The sequence below is a fragment of the Camarhynchus parvulus genome, chromosome 3 (genome assembly GCF_901933205.1).
Source record: "Camarhynchus parvulus chromosome 3, STF_HiC, whole genome shotgun sequence".
In the NCBI taxonomy this organism is placed as follows: Eukaryota; Metazoa; Chordata; class Aves; order Passeriformes; family Thraupidae; genus Camarhynchus; species Camarhynchus parvulus.
Window position 1 is genome coordinate 57,704,310 of NC_044573.1, and position 20,596 is coordinate 57,724,905.

The 20,596-nt window shown below is 39.3% G+C and overlaps 1 protein-coding gene across 1 annotated transcript; it reads left to right on the forward strand.

Moving 5' to 3' along the window:
* The first annotated feature begins 1,319 nt into the window (after positions 1 to 1,319).
* On the forward strand, positions 1,320 to 17,899 carry SLC18B1 (solute carrier family 18 member B1). Its single transcript, XM_030945709.1, has 14 exons — positions 1,320 to 1,431; positions 1,818 to 1,957; positions 3,035 to 3,130; positions 4,806 to 4,879; positions 5,635 to 5,782; positions 8,565 to 8,721; positions 10,201 to 10,337; positions 11,823 to 11,924; positions 12,786 to 12,877; positions 13,887 to 13,982; positions 14,570 to 14,644; positions 16,338 to 16,431; positions 16,529 to 16,575; positions 17,381 to 17,899. Exons 1-14 carry the CDS (start codon positions 1,395 to 1,397, stop codon positions 17,451 to 17,453), a joined length of 1,368 nt encoding a protein of 455 aa, XP_030801569.1. The 5' UTR covers positions 1,320 to 1,394; the 3' UTR covers positions 17,454 to 17,899.
* Positions 17,900 to 20,596: the final 2,697 nt, after the last annotated feature.

Consider the following 20,596-nt stretch of genomic DNA (forward strand, 5'->3'; position numbering starts at 1 on the left):
TGTTTCACTATTGGAGTCATGTATCACTGCTACTCACACTTCAGCCTTCTGTGCACACTGACTTTGTGGAAATCTGACTCTATAGTTGGGTTACTCATGTGTAATTAGTAATGAAAGGGCAATTGGGGTTTGAAAATAGTTGGAAGCTGTGGAGTTAAGAGTCTAGACTCGAAAGAGCAAGTAGTTGGAGTAAGAATTGTTTCATCTCCTGAAGAAAATTTGCTGCATCTCCAGCCACAAAAATGAATGCTTTATTCTCTTGCCACAATTTTATTCTTTCTCTGTAAGTTTCTCCTATTCACTCTACTTGTGTGTCATACTTTGAATATATCATGTTTTTATTATTATGCTTTTGTGAACTCATGATGACTTGCAAGTGCTCTTCCTTTTTTTTTTTTTTTTTGTTTTTTTTTTTTTTTTTCTTTTTTGTGGAGGGGGTAAAGCTGCTGAAGAGGCAATATCTATGGAAAGGATTTATGGTTATGTCTTTTTCTGGAAGCAGACAGGGAAAGTTCAAGGTATTCTTAGGGACTTTTCAACAGCCATAATACATGCCACACAAAATATATTCTCAAACTAGGCTCCAGCAAAGGAACATGTCGCTGGTTTTCTTTGTGGCTGCTAAATAGCTTTTAAGTTTTCTAATCTTGTGGTAAGAAAGTAGTTCTGCTTTTTCCTGTCATGTGGAGTGTGAGATTCTAAAGTTAGGTACATGGCAACGTTTGTTCTGAAATGTCCTTTCTAAGCATGTTAATATGGTAACTGGTGACTAGATGGAATACAGATAGCTTAGTTAAAATAGTTCTTTTAAGATGTGATTACTGGTTTTCCTCTCCAAGTAACAGGTGAACAACTGTCTCTTACTATGTTTGGAAGCTATCCTCAGCTCACACCTCATCTCCTTCCTCACTTTCTCCCCCTATGGATAGGACCTTGTGCCAAACGCAGTGGTTATACCACCTCTTCCTCATCTCCAGCTTGAATGTACTCCTGGCCAGTTTACAACTATAAATTCTTGCACCAACGCTGTCGTTAAGCCCTTGTGTCATGAATCGTGTAGCTTGCCGGAGGTTGTGTAATAATCGGCGATTTGCTCGGTCTACCAATCTTAGCAATGTATCGTGGGTGCCCTGGGCCAGGTGTGCAAGCCCTGGGCCCGGTGTGCATGCCCTGGGCCAGGTGCCCGTCGTACGCCGGCGCCGGCAGGTTGCCATGGGACCGCGGCGAGCCCGGTGCTCTCCCGGCCCGTGCGGGCAGTCCCGGCGGCGGCTCCGGGCGCGGCCGCTCCTCGGGCCGGGCATGCTCAGTGCCGGCGGCCGGGCTGGCGCTGGCCCCGGTGCTCGCGGAGCCCGCGGGCGCTGCCACACGTGCGGCGGAGGCGCCGCTGCGGCCCCATGGGCAGCCGGGCGGCGGGCGGCGAGCAGCCCCCAGGTGCGAGGCGGGGGCTCCCCGCGTTCCTCCTCCAGCACGGCCCGGGCCGGGGAAGCGGCTCCCCCGCGGGCTGCGGCCGGGCCGGGCCGGGCCGGGCCGGGAGCAGGGAGCGGGACGGGTCTCTCGGCGGGGCCGCGCCGGGAGCGCGGCGGGAGCTCCGGCCGCAGCCCAGCGCCTCCGGGGCGGGCTGAGGGGCGGCTGCCGGCGCCTGCAGCGCGGCCAGGTCTGTGCTCTGCACGGGGTAAAAGGCAGCACGGCTCGACTCCGGTCTGAGAGCCGGGAGGGTACAAGTTTAGTGTGGGTTTTAATTTTCCAACCTGGTTTGTAAATTGTTCCCCTCTGTCAGCTTATAATAATTTGTTATAATTTATATTTGGTATTTTTAGATGATGGCGTGTCAGAAGCAGTTGGTGAGGAATCAAGACGGCTTACCAGAGAACAGCTTTATACAATAGTTGCAGCAGCTTCTATAAATTTCAGTTCAATGATGTGCTACTCAATCCTGGGACCCTTTTTCCCTTCAGAGGTAAACACACAGTTTAGCTACTCTCTACATTACTTTTTTGCATGTTGAAACTTTTAGAAATATCTTGACCTCCATGGGACATTTATGGCTGGCTTTGAGCTCTGAGTTAAGACTTTTCAGTTGTGGGAATTCAGTGATGGCATGATGCTGGTATAGCTGCAGTGCATAAAATGGTGACCTGGATCTTGTCCATGGATTAATCTTCCCTATAACTGCAGAGGAGACAGCAAACTAATGAGATGAGATAGAAGTCAAAGTGGATTCTTGGAGAAGTGAAATAATTTTTTGCTCAGTGTTGCATAGTAGTTTTGTAGAGCTGAGATTAAACTCTGCCAATGTCCTGACTTGCATTTCTGTACCCTAGCTTCTCAATGACTTTTTATTTATAGATTCCTCTGTTAACTCATTCTGGGCCATCATTAACTGTGCTAACTTCCTGACCTAGGAAGGGGGAAAAAAAGAAAATCTCTGCTTATGTTGAATGAATACAACAAAGAAAAAGATGGTCATGGTGCCTTTGCGGCAGAAGTCCATTTCTCTAATGACTAAATTGTTACCAAGTATTTACAAAAAGAAATATTCTTTTTGTCTCAAGTATTTATAAAGAAATATTCTTTTTCTCTAAATATGCTTGTGTACTGCTGGTGCCCAAGTGAGTGTATTTGGCCAGCTAAATAAGTAAAAAATTGTCTAGTGCTTGTTATGGGGTGGCCTGTCACAGTGAAGATAACAGATCTCTCCATTTATTACCCTCTCACTGTGCAAGGGATCAAAGTTTTGTAGCTAGTGCCCTTGCACACCAGTTGAAGCTACCTTTATATAGTCCAGATGCCCGTTCAGCAAATAACACACTTTCATTCACTGACAAATTAACATTGCTTTTCCCTTGATGACATATTAGAAGTGCATGTCTTTTAATTGTGTTTTTACCTAATGAGCCCTTACTGCCTTTGAGAAAAGAAATTGCTTTCTAACTGCATTAATACACAATTAAATAGATTTAAATATACAAGGCATGAATGTTGTTCACCTCAAGAATTTGACTGAGTCTTTACATGATTGTGATCTTTTTTGCAGGCAGAAAAAAAAGGTGCCAGTAACACAATTGTTGGCCTGATTTTTGGATGTTTTGCTTTGGTCAATTTCTTGACTTCTTTAATATTGGGAAATTATGTAAGTATAATTGGAGCTGTAACTTTTTTCTGTGGTGACACAGGTTGGTACATGAAGGCAGTTCTGCAAGGCTGAGAAAAGAGACGTCTTTTCAGTAGCACTACTGCAATTTTCTGTCTGCAGTAACTGGAGTCTGACCAGTCAGTCTGAGTGTGATCTAAGTCTTGTCAGTACTTTTCTGTTGTTCCTGAGAGTAGCATAGGGCAACAGACATGTAACTGTTTTGTTTCTCTAGTTAACTTTGTTTTAGAGTAATTGGATCAATTCTGCTTCCTATGACCTCCTTTCTCCTACCCCCCCTTCTTCTTTGTGGCACTTATATATTCTGTTTGCCTTTGGCGACATTAAGGTGTTTTGTTTTTGTTTTGTTTCTTTCTTTAGTTAGCTGCACCTCTTCTTCTTTTCTGGTATGTTGTCTTTTTTTTTTTAACATTTGCTCCTGTTACGATTTTCTGCTGCTTAACTCAGTTTAAATTTCATTCTATATTAATATGAGATAAATGTCTCAAGTTCTTGTAACTTGAGCTTTCCCACAGATTCAGGATTTTTCTCGTGTTGAAGAAATCACAAATAAGGTATATAAATGTTTGTTTATGTGCTGCAGCACTGCTGTCTATGCAGTGTTTGCTAGGGCTGCTCAGGATCATTCCCTAAGCTGGGGCTGCTGCAGAGCAGCAGTTCAAAATCCTCTCTGTCTTTGACCAGGCAGCCTCTTTGTTGACCCTGTGCTGAGTGCTTTTCTCTGGTGCTGAGGTGGCTCATAAAGTGTCACATAAGTGCCATTACTAAGTCCAAGTCTTGGTGCCTGTGGTGGTATTCAGCTATGGCACAAGCCTCACCAAGTACTTTACAGGGGAGAGAGTGAATGTGCCATCCTCACTGCAGACAGCTGAAGTGCACATCAATAGACCTGGACAGTGCAGCAATCAGAGATCCCGAGGGTTTCAGTGAGACTCAGCAAAATATGGGCTTTAATAATAATGGCTGAAAGGCAGGGACTTTGTTCAGGCCTGAACAAAAAAAGGGCCTGAAACACTACTGTCCTTAGGGGAAGTTGCAGTCTGGAATTAGAAGCTCGGCTGTACTTTGTTGCAGGATCGAGTTTGCTTTATGGTATGCCTCCTGTCATCCTTCACTCTGGTGAGAGAGTCTGAAATGAAGAAAGATGGGGTCCTTCTCTGGTGGTGAATGGGGAGGCCTGAAAGTACCATACTTCCCATGCCGAAGCTTTGTGCTGTTAAGGATTGTCATAAATTTGCTTAAAAATCAGCTTGCATTGACTCTCAGTAGCCAGATACGTGATGGGTATTGCTGGCCTTGCCTCAGTCAGTGATAGTGCTGCAGGGGAGGTTTGGAAACAAACTTTCGGCTTGTTTATAATGAGGAACGCTGCTGTAACCTGCTGCTCTGCAGAAGCTCCAGCATGCTGCTGTGAAATAGTTAACTGCAGCATTGTCTTACATTTCTAAAATTGGTTTAAGTCACTTAACCTTCAGAGTATTTTTAGGTTCGTTATTGAATGAAGGCACACCAGCAGAAGCAATGTTTCCCAATCTTTTAGTTACAGGTGCTATAAAGTTCCCATAATTTTTTGATTTCTCAACAGTAACTTATATTGGAAATTTTTAATCTTTCCTTGAAATACTAACATGTAAAAATGGTATTTAATTTACAGCTTTCACAAATTGGAGCAAAATTCATGTTTGTGTCAGGGATGTTTGTTTCAGGATGTGTGACCATTCTGTTTGGGTAAGTAATTTCTGTTGCTTGGTTTTGTTGCATTTATCTTCTGATCATTTTCATCCATATGAAAAGATGGACACAAAATTAGAAACTCTTGGGCATCTTAGGTCGTCTAACTTCTTGCATCCTTAATTTTTGTTACCTCTTGTAAAGCAGAATGAACACTTCTCCCTTTCAGTAGGTTTCAGTCTGTTTACTACTTTGAAATTAGAGGAGGTGGGTTCTGTCTATTTAAGTAGTAGTTCACAGACAGTGAGAAGCCTGACAAAGGTGCAGCAATAAGAAAACTATTTCTGCATAATGTTTTAATTATTCTTTCCTTAAAAATATTTGGCTTAAATGGGAAGCTTTGCTGTCAGGTGGAGATGCTAAGTCACTAATTTTAGCAAAATAAATGTTTTATTATCAATGAAGGAATCTCTTATTAGTTAATTCTAACACATTGCATCAGACTTCTTGCACAGGTGCTTGGAAAAGCTATGGAATGCAGCAAAGGTGGCATTTGAGTTTTTCACAGGTTACGGTTTTCATGCTCTATTCACTGCCAAGTAAAGGGGAAAAGGAGAAAGCTGCCAGAAATAGTTTGGTAGAGTTTGAATAATTTCACTGATGTGGTTCAAAGATAAGTGGTAATAGAAAGCATTGAGTGTCTTGTAACTGTGTCTTTTAATGAGCAAGAAATTATGCTCTAGGGCCTTTAGTAGATTGCTTCTTCCATCCTGAGAGAGATCTAATTTACTGTTGGGATTTTTCTTTTCCAGAATGCTCGACAAGGTGCCAAGTGGACCAATGTTCATCGGTTTTTGCTTTTTAGTAAGAGCAATGGATGCAATAAGCTTTGCAGCAGCAATTACAGCGTCATTCTCAATCCTTGCAAAGGCATTTCCCACTAATATAGCTACTGTCCTGGTAAGTTCAGAAAGCAGCGTTACAGCTGAGTTCCAGCAGTAAGACAAATTGCCAGTGGGCAGCCTAAAATCAGGAGAAAATTTGTTGTCTCGTATGCAGGCTTATTTGAAATCATCATGTAATGTTTTGTTTGTAATCTAGAATCACAATCCTGTTACAAGTTCAGACCTTAGCATAACTCTGGTTAGATATAAATTAAGCAGTATATATTAGTTGCTTGTGCTTTGAAGACAGCTGACCATTAGTGGCAGTAGTTATCTCTTCAGTGAAAATCAAGACAAAATACTAATAAAATACTAGTACAGCTTTTAGTGACTACTTCTGCCTGGATAGTAAGGATCCTATATGAATTGATTAAAAAATGGTAAATTAATTCAAATGGTGTTGATTTAAATGACTGAAAGATGCAAAACGGAAACAATTTTGGTTTAATTTTTCTAATCTGTTGATAAAAGTTATGTATGAAAAGATAAGAGCTAGAATTTCTTGAAATCTGGAGAGCAGTATTTCTGATCATGAACAATTCATTTCAAACAGAGATATTACCCTTTTTCAGTTGGAGTTTTAAAGTGTTAAAGAAAAGTTTTGTGTTTAATAAATACTGTTTTCTCTGTCTATTCTTCAATACATTCTGGTTTTTAGTTCAAATATATTCTGTCAGAAATAACTGAGTTAAATATTAGTGAGCAAATGTTGAGAACTTATTTAAGAACATTAAATAAAATTAGAAAAATTTCTGCTTTTATTAATATTTTTGTTAAGCTGTTTAGTTACGTCTATAAATATATATCTGTAAGAATATGTCTATAACTCAAAAGAAACCTACTAAGTTGTATCAGCAGTGATTAGCTGACCTTTTCATTGGAGCAATTTATATATTGTAATCATGTTTTGGATTTATTCAGTCAATAAGTTTAAGGTTTCCTGTTTGCAAATTTTAAAACATAATTTAAATAGGTGAGTGAAGTAATGTTGACTTAAAGGGACTTAATTACCCTTTTTATAATCAGAATTAAAAAGAAAAGAAATTCTGTTATGACAGCACAGTAACTATAATGCATGGCTGAAAATGATACGTAGTGGCGAAGGTAATCTCAAGACCAGAATCAGAAATGCTACACAGCTGTGGCTTGGTACCTACCTTTGTTTAAAATCTAGAAAGGGTGCTATAAAAAGACAGATGACTTCTAAATGTTTGTCTTTTTACCATATTGTGTACTCTAGTGTCTTGCTCTGCGTGAGAATAAAACCTCTTCATGTTTATTCATGTAGATTTAGTATCCTTAAATGGGCATGATGGAGAGTTCTTGTTACTGTGAGCTCTGAGGCAGGAAGCAGAAGAAAGAGCTGTTTGTTTGAGCAAGGTGCATCCTAGGGTAAAATTGAGGCCTGAAGGAATGGATGAGGCTTTTTTAGCCTTGCTCTCTATTGTCCTCCTTGACAGTGCTAGATGCTGAAAAGCACCTTTCATCTCCTTGCCATTTTGGTACAAGTTTTCAGCCTTCCTTTTACTTGTTGGGTACCCTAGAGGGTATATGGGGAAGTTATTAAATATAGGCACATTAGCCTTGTTGGAGTGGGAAGTTGAGCATTTGTCAACGTGATCCCTCTGTGGACTTCAGAACATAAGCAATCTCACTTCTCTTACAGTATCAGGTTTATCTTATCCTCTGATCTGTACTACTGCAATGTCTCAGCTTCCCCCCCCATGCCCTCCCCATTTCATTAACTTAGAAGGGCTAAATGATGTACAGCCCCAAATAATGTAAATTATTTGAACCAAAGTCTCACAAATCAAATGTTTTTTATGGGTGGTGAGCAACAAAAGTGAAAGCATCATCTGGATGCAGTGATATTAATGGTCATGCCTAGTTATTTTCTTTGTTAGGAAGGAAAAAGGTTGCAACCCTAGACTGACCTGGGATAATGAACTTGGCTTTTGCTGACTGTTTTCAGGACATTTGACTACTCTGATTTGTATCAGTAAAACTAAAGATGAGGATTATTCCCTGGAGTTATCTTTCTGGGTTCTGGAATTTATCAAAACTTTTATCTGTAAGCAGTTATTACCACCAGCTCTTCCTGGTGGTCTAAGCATTCATTAACCAAGTGTTGAGGCAAATGTTGACAGTGGTGACTATGACATTGTAGCACAAGATGTATCTGTATTACTGTCCTTTTACAAATTAGCATTTTATAAAACATACCAGATTAATAAATTATATCCAAAACAATCTGAGTTGTCCCCATTGCAGTTTCATTATTTTTTCCTATCCCTAGGGAGTGAGTCCAAACAGTTGTTTTATGGAGAGAAAGCTTTAACTTGGCACATATACTTCATCCCATGAGATAATGACCCATCTGAGTAGGTGTGTTTAGATCCTTTCCCTCAGGCTGGTGTGTAATGGCAGGTGGGAGAGGCGATCCCTTCAGCCTGAGGTGTCCTGTGGATGCTTTCTGCTACTGGAGCATTTGCCTTATATCAAGACTGATATCTGTTAGGTGACAGCAGAGTTGTGAATGCTGTACAGGAACCAGTACAGGTGGTTCGCTGTAGAGAAGCAAAAGAGGTCGTGGCTGTCACACACATAACTGTGGAATTCCTTTTGCTGTCCCACCCTGTGAAGGTCACTACTAGCTCTTGTCTTGGCAATACATTGTCTTATTTTTCACTACCCTGGATATGTTGTACTGCTCCTCAGGCACATGGCTTGCTTTGTATTGTTGCATTGTATTTTCTCAACATACTGACTTCATTTCTGCTTGCTTTTTCATGCTTTAGGGCAGCCTTGAGATTTTTTCAGGACTTGGACTGGTGCTGGGCCCACCTTTGGGTGGCTTTTTGTATCAATCATTTGGTTATGAGGTCCCTTTCATCACACTGGGATGCATAGTGCTGGCCTTGGTGCCTGTGAATATGTGCATATTGCCAAGATATGGTAAGCATCCTTCTGCCTGCTTCCTTCACTCACCTTAACTTCTCATGTACTTAAGTGTCTTTAAAAAAGTGTTGGCTTCTGGAGTCTGATCCAAGTCAGAGGGCAAAACTCCACTTGAATTAGCTTATCATCTTGATAAGGCTCATGTTTAATGCTAACCTAAATTCATGAGATGGCCCGGAGTTAACACAAATTCTCATGCCAATGTCTGCAAACAGTAGGAACTTTGTGTGGAAGTGAACTGATATATTTTTGTTTTCTTTTGTCTTAGATTTAGGGCTTGTAAAGGATCAGCTGTGTCTGCTTCCTATAGGTTTGTCATTGCAGCTAGTTGAAAAAAAGCTGGAGACAGATTTTGCCTAAAACAGGAGAACTCAGCACGTTTCAGGAGTTAACTGTGGAGAGGAAAACTAATTATAGGGAGAAAAAAAAGTGTTTATTTGTACTGAACAGTGCAGGATCTGATAAACATGAAAGAATGTTAAAGTTAATAAAGGAGGGGTTTAATGAAGTGTTGGAGGTCATATAAATTTATTAAATTTTAGATGATCCTGCTTGGACAGAAAACTAGCTTAAAGATAAGTCCTCATGCAAGACTATAATTGTAAGGTTACAGTTCTGTTATTCTTTTCTACAGAAGAAGAAGCTAGTAACTTTGAAATGCTTCTTTAATTTTTTTTTATCCTTTAATATGAAAACCATGGAGAATAACTTCAAGTATATTGGCTTTTAGAAAAAACTTAAAATGATTAACCATGTGTTGCTACTGCTGACTTTCCCCCCTGACCTCCCCAAGCTCTGAAATTGTCATGATATTGCTGCCAGTTTGGAAGTATGTTACATAAATGTTAGTTCTGAGCTGATGCATGCTAATGCTTGAACTTTCAGTTCTTTGTATACTTTGAGACCACATTCAGGTATTATAGGAGAAACACCATCAGGAAGAGGGCCTGACTTAAAATTCCCACATAACCATGACATCTGAAAAAAGTTTCTTGGAGTACAAATTGAACATGTTGGAGTTCAATTAGTTGTTTAAAAACTTGGATAGATCTCAATTGATAAATAGCAATCTTACTCTCAAAGCATGTTTCTTTTATTAGATATGAATTGTTCATATATGTGTTCAAGTATCAAGCTGAGACATAACCTTGAAGATTTCATTGTATAACCGCTAGCAGAGAAGCAAATACTTTCTTCGCATAATTGGAGTAATACATGCTTTAGTTCTTTTCAAGTAGGGGATTTTCAGTGTTGGAATCTAAATTGTATGCTTTTCTTCTTCATCTATTGAATTTTAGTTTTTACTATAAAAATAGTATAGCATGTAATAATCAACTATTGACTTTCATCTGTTGTGCAACAGGAGTAAGAAGACTAAAAATGGCAAATACTTTTTCTTTTCTAAAGCAAGAAGATCAATCATGAGCTTATGCTGCTGAAAATAATGCAGTTTCCCCCCCTCTTCTATTGAAACAGATTCAACTCCTAGGAAGGAATCATTTTGGAAGCTCATTCTTCTGCCAAAAGTCCTAATACTCTGTCTCACTATATTTTCTCTAAGTGCATGCTTGGGTTTTTTTGATCCCACAATATCTCTATTTATCTTAAAGAAGGTAAGTCCTGCTAAACGTGCAGTGAAGTCTTGACTTAATAAATATTGAGTAACTGGCTCTAAATGTAAATATCCTAAACAAAATTGAGCTTCATCCAATTAACACTGCTTTAGTTAACTGTTAGTTGTATGAATTCCAAATAACTTGATTTACACAGTACTGATTTACACAGTCAATACCTATTGCACCATCTCTTCCTGCTGGGTCTTGGTAACTTTGAGAATGAGAACTGTAAGGTCTTTCAAAATGGGCTTTCTCCACTTAAATGTCTTTCAGCTGCAAAGTACTCTCTCTGAATAGGGCATAGAAACTGCTTTCGTAAAAAAGGCATTTTTTCTTCCTTCCTGAAATCAAATTCTTGAAAGCTGCTGCAGCCACTGGCAATGTTACCTCTCTTGATGTGAACCCCTTTAAGATTCTGTTCCTAGATAAAATTAAGCAATGGTCTTTGAGTGCTTTATTTATAAATTGTTTTTCCAAGGGGTAATGTTTCACAGATGGCTGTGCTACTTTCTGTCGGCCTAATCTGTACTTGGAGTACTTGTTCAGGGTGGTGGGGACTTGATGCTAAGTTCTTTGATCAGTGGAGATGTGAATGTACATCTTCCATCTCCCAGGAGGGATTTGAAATTATCTCACTGTAGATTCTGTGTGTTTCTATGGCTCTTCTGCTTTCCCTCTGCTCTGTGCTCACAGATACTTGCTGTGAAAGGGCTGTGGCCCTCTTGGCAGGTATTCTAACTGCTAAATTAGAGTTATTATCATGTATTTGCATATGACAAGGAAATTGTGAATATTTATATAGTCTATACCATATGAAACATCTTGGAATACCTTCTAACTCTTAGTTAAGGCACTTATTTGAGAAACTAAGGTGCTTTTGATTCATTACATATTTTGTTTCAATGCAGAAATATGTGTCTGGATTAGGAAAATGTGGGCCTCAGGGTGTCAGCAAAAACCTCTTATTCCTTCCCATAAAAATCATCCTTTGGTTGGAAAGTTGGAGTTGAGTTTTATGGCACTGCTTACTTTTAAGATGTGCTGATTAACAATGGATGAATACAGTACTTATTTTTTCTTATGCAAATAAAACTAAAGATTTGAGAGGTAGAGACTGAATCCATTGAAATTGCAGTATATGAAGTGTCTTCTTTCAAGTGATTGTAATGTTGGAATCCAGTGTGCTTGTGTAGGGGACATAGCATAATGTTTCCTCCTGACATTATTTAGCCTTTATATGAGTACAGTTGTGTCAGGTGTCTCTACCACTCCACCATGCTTAAAAAGTATTGGTGAAAGCAATGAAACTGAAGCTCTGTGGATGATTTCAAATACATGAAAAACCTCTGTAGGGTATCAGTAAAATACTTAAGTTGCACATTTCAGTATTTTGACTTAATATATAATTCTTAGATTGTCCTTAATGAATGTAGCATATATGGTTTGTCTTAGTTTTTGTTTTATTGATCTTCCTTTCCATAGTTCACGCTGCCAGCAGGTTATGTGGGCTTGGTGTTCCTTGGTTTGGCACTCTCGTACTCCCTGTCTTCTCCCCTCCTGGGACTTGTAAGCGACAAACTGCCGGTGAGTCCTACCCTGCCGTGTGTGCAGCGTGACTAAAGCACTCCATGCATTTGCTTAGAGGTGGCGAACAGTGGATGAAACAAAGGATCTAGGCCTGGTCTTGTAAAGGTCTCTTTTGCAAGATCTAGGGTAATTTAAGAATGTCCAAGTCAGTAAAGGAAATTGGACAAGGAGCTGAAGTGTGCTGAGCTTTTCTAGTGGACTAAGCACAATCTTTTTCAAAGCAATATGGAATAGAGAGTAGGAAAATATGTCCCAGTTATCCATGCTTTTAACCACATCTAATTCTATTAGCTTTTGAGAAATGGAGTAATGATGTTCTGGTTAGCTGTATTGACTTTATTTCATAAAAAGTGTAATATTCAAATTAGATCAGCACAGTGGGCTGCCTATCCTTTAGCCTCGTCCTGTAGCTCTTAACAGCACCATAGAAAGAGACTTTGACAGTGGTACACCTAAAACTGCCTTTTTGACAGCCAGTGCTAATTGATCAAGGAAACCTACACTTTGAATACTATGCCTGAAGGACAGTGACAATATTCTGATGCTTTTTTCCTGACACAAACTAGTTTGTGTCAGGAAAATTCTGAGAATTACACAGAATCATAGAATGGCCTGGGTTGGAAGGAACTTAAAGATCATCATAAAATGATACTGGGTGTTTCTTATATTAAAGAAGACTAAGACCTAAAATACTTCACTAATCGAGAAGAATCATTGCTCAGTATCCTGAAATCTCTGTACTAAGCCACTGCTGCCAGTGGATTGCATCTGGAGTGAGGGAACAAGAATTTGTTGTTTTTTGATGTACATGACAAATTCCCAATTTGAAATTGCATAGCTTTTCCTTTTCTTACACAGTACATCAGGAAGTGGCTGCTGATATTTGGAGACTTAATGACAGCAGTGTGCCTTTTCATGCTAGGACCTGCTCCTGTACTGCACATTGAAAGGTACTGCCTCTACCCGAACCTGTCCCATTATGTGATGTTTTCAACTATAGTCGTGTATGTCCATAAGTCTGTAATTAGCAGCTCTGACCATGAAACAGATTTGGTTTTTAACTTCCACTTTGGACCATGAAATGTGGTTGTTTTTCGATATTGTAGCATGAGACTGAAGCTGTGAAATCATCTGACAACTGAGATTTTAGCTTCATAAAATAGATCCTTTTCTTTTGCTTTTTAGTGTTACTTTGTTCATGATAATGTATATGGTAGGAAGAATGTTGCTTTTTATTTTCCTTCCCTCACAGTTTTGTGGCATTTCCTGTTCAGCAAAACAAAGTTCTCGTTTTCTCTTATTTTCCAAATTTTTCTGTTTCATCAATGTTTTTAAACTGTAGGGTTTATTTGCATGGCTGTGCAGCAGTACTGATTTTACTTCTCTCTGTATATAGCCTGCTGAGAAAAGTGACAGGTTATAGCTTTGTTTTCACTAGCAAAGACAATGTTTGTTGTACTTGAATGCTGTAATGTCATATTTCTCAAGTTAATTCACAGCAAAACACTGCTACATTAACAAAACAACTACACAATCCTTTTGTCCTAGGTTAGATGCTGTGTTAAAGTAATAGACTTGTTAATGCATAGAACTCCTCCTAGGTTGCTAATTTTTAAATATCAAAAATTTTCAAAATCCTTCACTTCTGCAACAAACCAAGTCTGGTGCTTGCACACAGGCTCAGTTAACCTCATCTGTATAACTCTTCCCTATATGCATGTCATAAAATGAACTGCATTTGATAAGAAAATATATAATTTGAGCACAAGCTTTTCATATTCTTTTACAAAGTCTTTTTTCTAAAGTATAGAACTGGATTTTTCAAGTATTAGTATTGGCTTCAAGACACATAGTTTGCTGATCAGTCAGGGAGAGCTGATACAACAGCCTTCAGTGAAATGGAGTCCTTACTGAAAAGAGTCTTCAGGAGCTAACTTCTTGTAAATGCCTCTCTTTCAGTCAGCTGTGGATGTTTGTGCTAGTGCTGGTTTTGATTGGCTTTTCCCTTGGCATGAGTGCTATCCCAGTGTTTCCAGAGATCCTGCAATGTGCATAGTAAGTAACTGAGTCCAACACTTCTTTCATGTTACTGACACTAGGAATCTGCAACTGTCTTTCAGGGGTGAATATGAAGTGTGGCTTTTTTCCCCCTTTTTGAGGCAAAGGCAGATAGTAACACTTAAATGTTTCCACTACTCTATTGTCTTAGTTTTTTCTGACTGAGCACCCCAGTCATTATCCTCCCAATATAACTTTGTGAATGCATACTTCAGTAATGACCTAGAAGGGCCTTGATTTACTTTTATTAGTATGTTCCTTTTGGAACAAGTCTTTGCTTCTAAAAAGCCACCTGTCACAGTTTTACACTTGCCATATGAAACATGGGGAATTGGTGTGATGGTGTGATCTTAACTTGGGAGAAAACAGATGAAGAATGGCACTGCAATCCATCAGAGGGGCAGTAAAGAAGAAAGTACTGGGTAAACAGGAATTCTACTGTACACTTCTGCTTGTTGACTATTTATGTGGTGTGCAAATTAAAAGGAGGGGGGAAAAGTCTATAGGGAGTCTACTTGTGTCTCAGTCTACAAACTGAGACATAGTATGTATTGTACTACTCCAACTGGTCTGTCTTTCTGCAGTGAGAATGGATTTGAAGAAGGTCTGAGTCTTCTGGGACTGGTGTCTGGGCTCTTCAATGCCATGTGGTCCCTTGGGTAAGTGTACCCCTTTTTATAAGCTGTTCCACACTACTGCTGTTGTCATCTTATTGCAGAGGTTCCATACTGTTGTCTCTTTATCACAAAAGTTTCATACCTTCTTGGTGTTTCTCATGGGCAACTCCTCTGAGCACTGCCTCTTTCTTCTTCCCAAAATAGCCAACTGACTCCAGTTCCCTTCTCAACCAGCCACCCCACTCTTTTATAGCACTCTTCTTCTCATTGGTTACAGCTGTGGCCTGTTAAAGTCAGGCCTGTTCCTAATCTTTGCTAATTGGCCCAGCTGCAACTCCATAGGGGTAAGATTACTTTCTACACTATCTTTATTTTCTTACATTCTATCCCCCTACATACTGCCACATGGAAACCTGGCTGTCGCTGTGTTGATCTTGGTTCAAAAGTTTCTTGCTTGACAGGTGTCTGGTAGGCCTGTTAAAGCTTTTTACCCCCAAAAAAGGTAAAACTTTTGTTTTGACAATGCTCTGAACTTGTCTTTCTTGAAACGTATTGCTCTGCATATCAAAAAACTGCAGTGATTAAAGTGGATGTTTGCTTGCACTTTTGTGTGGTCATTTTTCCTTTCACTAAAATATCTAATGCTCAATACAGAGAGATGTGGACTTTAATTTTTTACAAAACTAAGTCCACCCAGGTGGAGTGAGTTAGATGTCTGCTCCTGACTAATTCTGTTTTCCTTTTTCCATTTTCCTGGGACAGCTTAAGGTAGAATCTTCTTTTTAAGCCACAAAAATTCTTTAAGATCTATGCTTGTATAGCTTAGCAGAGTGTGTCTGTAACTCTATATAGTCAGGGTCATCATCCCAGAAATAAGTGAAAGGTGCTACTGGCTGAGTGGCTCTTCAGAGCTGTCACTCAGTGGGAAGTGACAGAATGCCCCTATTGGTAGTCATTTACAGGATATTTTTATCTGTCCTTGTAATCCTCTGTGTCTGCAGGTGTGTTTCAGTGGCACAAATTTGCACCATTTTTTCCAAGATCTAGCTGTCTAGCAGTCCTGTTTATTTGGTATAGGGTTTAGTACAGACACAGGTTTATGCTGCTATCAAGCCTGGTTTTATAATGTAACTTGCTTCCAGGAAGTCTCTCTAGTTTTACATAGTTTTTTCCTTTTCTGTCATGAGAGACCATATAATGTAAGACCTTTCTAAAGAGACAGCAGCTGCATAACCTTTATAACCTGCATTTTTAGACAGGCATAAAGGTGCAGGGCAGTTAAACACAGCTGAACCTTGCAGTGACCATGTCTGTCACATTGTGCCTCCCCACCTGCTTATATTTATCACACCTTTGTCTTGAAGTTTAGAAACTTTTTGTTTTGAGGGATGCGACGTTGAATTTCTCTTATGATAGAATTGATCAGCATAGATGTTTTCTTAGAGCATGTTCCTTAATTGGGTCTCTCTACTGAAAAAGACTGCATTCAGCTTTCTGGGTGTGGATCCTATTTCCAGATGAGGAGGTAACTAGATTTACTGGGGCCTTGGCAAACAACAAATACATACTTATTGTGCATTTTAGGAAAGTTAGGTCTGTGGAAGAAAATCTCTTTGTTGTCAAAGGTAAGAGTCTTTGAAGAAAGGCCACAAAACCCAATAAAACAGTTCTCTGAGAATATGGTATGTTACCCTTTATGTTTGGGATGCCAATACCTGATTTTGATTTGTTGCAGGGCATTTGTAGGTCCAATTCTGGGAGGATTTCTAAATGAAGAACTAGGTTTTGAATGGGCTGCAGCCATCCAAGGAGGATGGCCACTGTTAAGTGTAAGTAATTACACATTTTTTAATATCTTTTGCAGTTATGAGCTATTGTATAAGTTTGTTATAATTACTACAATTGTAACTGGCTGTTTCTTCAAAGGGTCTTGCAACTGGAATATTTTATATCATTGAGGCAACAAGGAAAAGGTATGCTGAGATATTTATTCTTTATTCTGCTTGCAATCATATAAAGCAAACCTTTGAAATCTGTGCTTGCATTTTTTCCTCACTACCAACCTAATAATGAATGATAAGATGAGCAATAAAAACATTGCTTAAATAATTTGTCTGTATGGTTTCCTAAATCCCTACTGACCTAAACTGACACCTAAACCAGGCTATGTCTATTCTATACAAGCAGCAAGACCGTGGCATTAATGAGCAAAGCCTTCTGATGGTTCCTCCATCAGAAAGGTGTCTGTGAGCTGGAAATGTTTGGATGGTCACATGCAGAGAGCAGTGGTCAATGGCTCAATGTCCAGACACAGACTAGTGACGAGTCGTGTCCCTCAGGGGTCTGCCTTGGGACCAGTACTGTTTAGTATCCTCACCAACAACTAAAAGAAGGTAGATTCAGACGAGATATGAGGAAAAAATTTTTACAATGAGGGTAATGAAACACTGGACCAGGTTGCCCAGAGAGGTAGTGGATGTCTCATCCATGGAAACATTCAGGCCCAGGGTGGGCATGGCTCTGAGCAACCTGGTCTAGTTTAAGATGTTTCTACTCATGGCAGGGTATCTGACCTTTAAAGGTCCCTTTCAGTCTGATCCACTGTATGATCACGGGAATGAACAGTGCATGGTTCTGTGCAGTAGTAAGGAACCCAGTGATCCATGTAGTTCTTTGCATGTAATGTGCTTCTTTGCATATTATGTTGATATCATGTAGAAGTATCTAGAGAATATAAAAGCTGTGTTATCTCTTCTGTTCTTTTCCTTATGCGAACAGTTCCAGTTCCGGCCTGCAAAATCCTCCTGGTGATAATGAAGAAAGGACTCATCTAATGGGCAATGAAACATAGCCAGGCATACTTTCAATTCTCTGTTTGCTGTTGTGGCTTAACCTAGTATTGAGGTGACTGGCCTTAACAGTGCTTCATTATTCTGGAGCTGGGACATGATCCCTTAGTGAACAACCAGTTGTGGTTTAATTGTAGAGGCATTACTGTTTTGAAACACTAAACACTGACTGCCTTTCTTTTGGAAGTTCTCCTAAATGATGAGTAACACTCAGCTGTCAGCCTATTTAATTGTGTTCCATGTACAGTGCACCACTGTATATGAAAAGATGTGTTCTCAAATGTCTGGTTTCCACGCTTGTGTGTGCTGTGCATTATTCTTGGGTAAAGCTACTGTTTTGCTACCATGATTTTCTGTACTTTTTTTAAAGCAAATTCAATATCTTGTAAAAACAGAATTTGAAATTATAAAGGACCAAGCACAATATTGTTTTCAATAAAGCAACTTTTTCCCTAAGTTTTGTACATTTTCTTAGACAACAAGAGTCTAAGATACTTCTTGTCTACCAGCACTTGTGTTATCTTGTGAGTGCCTGAAAATGAGATGCAAAAATAATGAAAATTTGCCGTATCTACACAATAAAAACTGATCTTCAGTCCTTGAAGAGGGAAGACTTGGCATCTGGTATATACATTTATATACATACACAAAAGATAAATGCATGTTTGTATTATATGTGAAGACTCAGCTTGGTGATTGTGAGATTTATTTTACTAATAAATGCTAGCTAGAATGTTTGTACTTACTGCTTCTGCAACAGCAAATCTCTAAGGACTCTAGGGCTGCTCTGGAGAAGAAAACCCAACATTTCCTCACCTCTTCCAGATGCTCAGCTAAAGATATTCAAGGGGAACTGAGACAAGGACACTCCTGACAAACTCACACTAGACTTCTTGACCTTGGTTGTGGCAAAAGTCTTTTAATTTATCATGGAGCCCATAACTGGCTTCTAGAAGGGCTTCTCTGTCGTGGCTCTTTTACCATAAATAAGAAAAGTGGTCTGTCCTAGCAACCTCCAGTCGGTTTCTTCTGTGAATAGTTCCTGGATTTTACATAAGAAATACTTCTTTCTCTGCCACAGCTCTTTTGGCCTAGAAAGAAAACTGCTGTGGTAGCCAAATGAGCTGTAAAACTTCAGGGTACCAAAGGGCAGACTTCCCCATGGAACATCTTGTTAATAGCTTCCTTTCCATTTTGTATCAGAAATTAGACTATACTGAAATCAGGAATGTACACCTCAGCTTACTAGGAAATGCTGACCATGCTAGTGCTGATGATAAGCCAAGTGAGAAGGAGCTAAGAGGACTAGAGTTGGATGCAAGATATTGTCTAATATATTATTTTCTTAATCTTTTTTTTTTCTTTTCCATGAGCAGTGCAACCTTTTTGTGACAGAGAAACCATTTAATTACCTCAAGGATCCAGGATTTGTGACTTTCAATACATCCTTTGGCTACTTTGGTATTTTCACTTGTGCAAACATACTCTACCATGACCTAGCTGTGGTCTTGGCAAGCAGATTTCAGATTGACACCATTCTGTTCCTAACTGCTTGGGTGAACACCCTTCCACTGTTGTCAGCCATCAGTTTCACTCAGCGTGGGCCTTGGGAATGGAGGTCAACTTCCTTTCAGCAAAAACACACAACTCCACTTTAGATATGACAGGTGATGTGACAGTGCTCTGATTGATCCTCGTTCTCATGGGCAACATTTGTATCTGTGTAGTGCAGCTGACCTGAGCAGAAATTCCCATCAGCTTTAAGCATGCATACATATGTCAACAGGCCAAAGACATGAGAACTTGTGAAGTTCTTGATATAAAGGAAATAAAAATGTGCTATGCAAGAACTTGGAAATTCTTAATTTGACTACAGCACCTGTAGTCTTTGTTAAATAATAAGTCCTGGAAGTTTATGAGTGTTATTTTCATCTTCTGACCCTGGTGTTTTATTGGTATTTTGGCCATGTAAAGACCCAAACTTCATTTTCTCCACTAGATGGAACCCTAACTCTGAGAAATGTTCTTGTGAGTTCTGAAAATAGTAGTTCTGGGCTGGAGACTTTGTGTCACATTTTCTTTGTAGGCTTTGTTTTCACTGTATATTTTTGCTGAGCAGATGCTAGAAGTCAAGCACCATTGTGTGTGCATGTGTTTGCAGAATTGAGAGTTCGACGTAAGGGGACATTCTTGTGATTTGTCAGACATTAGCAGTCAAAAAGCCACTACAAAAGCAACTTAGTTGTTACCAGAGTCCTCTGTACTCTGCCTTGAGTTCAAGGCAGCTTTATTTCTGCCTGATTTTCCTGGTTGTATTCAAACAGTAAGTCCACCTTGCCAATTCTCTTTTGCCCTGTTCCCCTAAATCTTCTAGAACCAGATCACCCTCAAAACAGAAATGTAGTTTTTCTCAGCCTTCCTGCTCCAGTCTCAATTGGAGCTCTTTTGACTAGATCAACATTACTGAATGTATGATTTTTTGTTTGCCATACAATAGTACTGCTTTGATGATGCTCCTGCTTATTTTGCTTTTTCATAACCAGGTGCTGGCTGATGGACGTCTGATAAATCTGAATACTACATCAAAGCCAGTTTTGAGTGTAACACTCTTTGGGAGGTGGTATGAAAAGGACCCTCCATCCACGGATCAAGCTTCAGCATGATTTCACTGCAGATCCTTCAAGCTTTCATCTGCTTGTTTCTGTAATGCTAATTAGTCACAAATAATGGTAATTAATAGTAATATTCATAATTAAAATGACATTCTATTTTTCTAGTTGCCTTATCTAATGGCATAGTTACTGCACTTTGATTTATTGACTTTATTGAGCAAAAATCAATACATTGCTGGAATGTTGTGGATGAATTTTTATATGGTAGATTTGGTTGGCATAGGCTTGGCCTGTGAACAATAGAAACACTGGGAACAATAGAAAATTAATTCCTCTGAATTTACTAGTGTACGATTCAGTGGGTTGTGCCCCAATAAAAAACAGTTTTTAATTATTTGAAATTTTTGTCGGAATATTCAAAGCCATTTCCACAGCACTGTTCCCACCCCATTTCTGAACAGCCACTTTTGTAAACAAGAGATTACCAGAACCTTTGAAAATTTTAATTTCCTTGGAAAAGGAAAAATAGTCTC

Coding starts and splice junctions, on each gene's coding strand:
- SLC18B1 (XM_030945709.1), top strand. CDS start 1,395: ATGGGCAGCCGGGCGGCGGGCGGCGAGCAGCCCCCAG. Junction 16,432..16,528: donor GAGGATGGCCACTGTTAAGT/GTAAGTAATTAC, acceptor GTTTCTTCAAAG/GGTCTTGCAACTGGAATATT. Junction 16,576..17,380: donor ATTGAGGCAACAAGGAAAAG/GTATGCTGAGAT, acceptor TTATGCGAACAG/TTCCAGTTCCGGCCTGCAAA.